Raw genomic sequence first — 3,960 nt, forward strand, 5'->3', positions numbered from 1 at the left:
GAGGAGTGAAAATATTTTTTTCATTGATTTTTAGAGAGGGTGGAAGGGGAGAGAGAAAGAGATGTGAGAGAGACACATAGATCGGTTGCTTCCCGCACGTCTCCCCACCAGGGCCGGGATCTAATCTGCAACCCAGGTACTCTTTTTGTAACCCTTTATCCTTTCACTCCCATGAACTGTTCCACAAAGCCCCTGCCATGATGTCTGGATATGATTTCTCTTTTCTCCCACAGAGAAACATACCAAATGGAAATTTTGATTCCTCCCTCCTCCCGCCCCCATGTCATAGAAATCTTCACTTGCACAATGTGCAGTAGCCACAGAGGACTCCTTTGTGCCCCACCGACAATCCTAGGCTCTTTCTGCCTCTGTCTCTATATTCTCTGTTTGTGATTCTCTTCCCCCACCTCACTCCTAGCTTATTTCAAAAGTTAAGAATTCAGCTAAAACATTACCTTCTCAAAGAAGCTTTTCCTTAACACCCAAGTGTCATCTCCTGGTTCCTATTTCATCACCTTGTTTATTTCTCTTGTAGCACTTATCACAGTCTCTTATAAGCTTGAGCTTTATATTTATTGTTTTTGTCTCCTCCCTCACCCACCATAGAAACAATGTCAATGAGAGGCAGCAGTAATTATGTACTAGGTGCTTCAGGGCCTGTCCCAGAGCCTGTCACAGAGACCGTGAGAAAATACTTTCCTGAGACGTGGATCTGGGACTTGGTGGTAGTAGAGTAAGTAACTTCCTTTATATATAAGATACAACAGTAGATATTCCTCATAATTTTTAATTTTGGACACATTGCTGTTTTTAGGAGAAATTGGACATAACTACTGCTGCTATGACACCTCACTAATAAATTGCATCAGAGCTAAGAAATTTTGCACAAATTTAATTCAAAAATGTCCAAAAAACAGGCATGAAGACTAAATAAAACCAAGCACTGCATAGATTAACACTTTAGAGAGACCCTTCATTGATCAGCATTCTTGAATTAAGAACAGAATCAGTAAGGCAAACTATACACAATAGTGGTAGAATTGAAAATTATAAACTTGCCCTCAAGTGGAACAATAGTTTAGAGATCAAAATTTAAGAACAATCTCAAATTACATATTTAGTTTATAACTATACTAGAGGCCTGATGCACAAAATTTGTGCAAGAGAAGGCCTTCTTTCCCCTGGCTGCTGGCACCGGCTTCCCTCTGGCACCCAGGACCTGGGCTTCCCTCACAGAGAGAGGCCCCGCCCACCCGCCACATCCCCCAGGTCAGTGACCTGGGCCTCCCTCTGCTGGGCGATCATTGGGCAATGGCCAAGCCCCGACCAATCGAATCGCACCCGCCTTGGCTGGCCTGGTGCAAATGGGTGTCATAGCATGGTCCCGGGTAGTCCTCCGGATGGTCGTTTCTCTGTTCGGCCGTTCAGTCTATTTGCATATTATGCTTCGATTATATAGGATTATATAGGATCGTCTATAATAGATTATACTACAACTATATGTCTATAGGAGATTCTAATATAGACTAGACTTTAAAATGATCAGATTTAAAAGAAAAGGAGCTATATGACTCTATATTTAAGCCTTGCTTATACTCTTCATTATTAGTATTTCTTCTGAGTGCATCCAAATCATGACAATAGAATCATTTATAGGGGTTCCTAGAAAGGATTTATTTAACTGCTTACTTTCTGTTCTTCACATTGCCATCCTCCCCAGCTCATCAGGCGTGGCTGAAGTAGGAGTAAGAGTCCCTGACACCATCACTGAGTGGAAGGCAGGGGCCTTCTGCCTGTCCGATGATACTGGAATTGGCCTCTCTCTTCCCACCACTCTCCAAGCCTTCCAGCCTTTCTTTGTGGAACTCACAATGCCCTACTCTGTGATCCGTGGAGAGGCCTTCACACTCAAGGCTACTGTCCTAAACTACCTTCCCAATTGCATCTGGGTAAGGACCTCGCTTTCCTAAATTGAACACAAGGTTAATTAAATTAAAATTGCATTCCTAGGAATACTATCAAACTCCTGTGTGGAAAATGTGCTTATCAGAAGAAGAGTACTATTAGATATTCATATGCATATTCATAACTATAGTTGCTGACATCTGCAAATACCAGATTGCAACTTGAAACAAGTTTCTGAGTCCCTTTTATTTCCATTCTAATATTTTTAAATTACATTTACTGGGGTGACATTGGTTAACACTATTTCATAGATTTCAAGTGTACATTTCTAAGATACATGATCTGTATATTGCATTGTGTGCCCACCATCCAAAGTCAAATCATCTTCCATCACCATATATTTGGCTCCCTTTACTACCCCCACTCTCTTACCTCTAGTAACTACCATACTATTGTCTGTGTCTTGATTTTTAATTTTATATCGCACATATGGGTGAGATTATATGGTTCTTAGCTTTTTGTGACTGACATTTCACTTCGCATCCTATTCGGAAAGTCCATCCATGTTGTCTCAAGTTTCTAACTCATCACAATCTTCTAAGGTTAGGAAGTTTGTGTCGTATGAAGATTTCTGATATGGACATCAAAAATCAATAGGCGTCATTTACATGTCTTAGATTCTTCAAGGTTTCAATCTCTACATTCCCATATATTTAACTTTTCATGTGTCATTAATTTAAAATTATTTGTGAGCATCTTATATCCACTGAAATCATAACTGTTTACCAATCTCGTGTACTCTGCTGGGAAAGCTGAGAGAATGGTCAAGATTTCAGGCAAAAGAAGTAGAGCTCCCACCAGCACATGTCATCATGACTTTTCCTTGCCTCTGGTTTCACCACATGAAAGAGCAGGTTATACCAAAATACGAATATTTCAAGTTCAATTCTACCTATAAGGTCTTCAATATTAGGCAACCTGAAATCTAACCACTCTCCAAAATGCTTTATTTCACCCCATTCTTCTTTGGTCCCCTTCTTCCTCTGATCTCGTCTCTGTCTCACATGTGATTTCAGGTCAGGGTGCACCTAGAAGCCTCTCCTGCATTCCTGGCTGTCCCAGGGGAGAAGGAACAAGACTCTCCCTGCATCTGTGGGAATGGACGACAAACCGTGTCCTGGGCAGTAACTCCAAAGAAATTAGGTGACGGACAGATTCCTAAAACTACTCAATCCTACTCAAAGATTGTATGTCAGTGGGATTCTTATATCTAGTTCTACTTCCCTCAGGCAAAGTACCTCCCCAGATGGTAGGATTTTTTTCTTTGTCTTTTATTCTAGGAGGTCTAGAAGGATATTTTTACTTCCCTCACCTCCATTTCCACCTCAGATGCTCAGTATCATTATTCTCTAGCTTGAGCTGCTTCTATTCCTGCTCCTATGTTTTTAAAACACAACAGAAAGGGGTGGGGGCGGGTACGGAACATTTCTAAATCTCGGGGTTTAGAGGATGGAAGAAAGGGGAGGTCGGGCTCATGTCTACTGGCCCTTCTTTCAGGGACTGTGAATTTCACCGTGAACGCAGAGGCACTGGAGTCTCAAGAACTGTGTGGGACTGAGGTGGCTGTGGTCCCTCAATATGGAAAGAAAGACACAATCATCAAGCCCCTTTTGGTTGAAGTGAGTAAGCCTGCCCATTTATAGGTAACAATGTGTCAATGAAAACAATGATAAATTCAGTTGAGATTATAACTCTTAGGTAAGAAGGGCTACATAATATATGGTATGAGATATTTCATAATATTCTTTTATAGATATTGACATATCTACATATAGATATGTTTTATATATATCTGTCTCTACCTGTCTTTCCATCTCTCTCAATTTATTTTCACATTTTCCCCTCACTTTCTCATCTAACAATTTGTCTCCTTCATATTGTTTTTGCTTATAGAATTTATTTATATAATACACTTGAAAAATCAATTCTAGTTCTTCTCTTTACTATCAAGAAATTTGTGGTTACCCTATCAATACAAGTGTCCTGAAAGTCAGT

At 40.4% G+C, this 3,960-nt stretch overlaps 1 protein-coding gene across 1 annotated transcript in view; it reads left to right on the top strand.

Annotated features, from left to right (window-relative positions):
* LOC102258090 (alpha-2-macroglobulin) overlaps positions 1 to 3,623 on the top strand; it is a 4,674-nt gene extending 1,051 nt beyond the window's left edge. The window contains exons 2-5 of the mRNA XM_005861694.2: positions 607 to 733; positions 1,721 to 1,949; positions 2,982 to 3,108; positions 3,463 to 3,623. Of these exons, the coding sequence (XP_005861756.1) occupies positions 607 to 733; positions 1,721 to 1,949; positions 2,982 to 3,108; positions 3,463 to 3,608 (629 nt within the window). The 3' untranslated portion in view covers positions 3,609 to 3,623. The remainder of the gene's footprint in view (positions 1 to 606; positions 734 to 1,720; positions 1,950 to 2,981; positions 3,109 to 3,462) is intronic.
* The last annotated feature ends 337 nt before the right edge of the window (positions 3,624 to 3,960 follow it).

The sequence above is a fragment of the Myotis brandtii genome, unplaced genomic scaffold (assembly GCF_000412655.1).
Source record: "Myotis brandtii unplaced genomic scaffold, ASM41265v1 scaffold15502, whole genome shotgun sequence".
In the NCBI taxonomy this organism is placed as follows: Eukaryota; Metazoa; Chordata; class Mammalia; order Chiroptera; family Vespertilionidae; genus Myotis; species Myotis brandtii.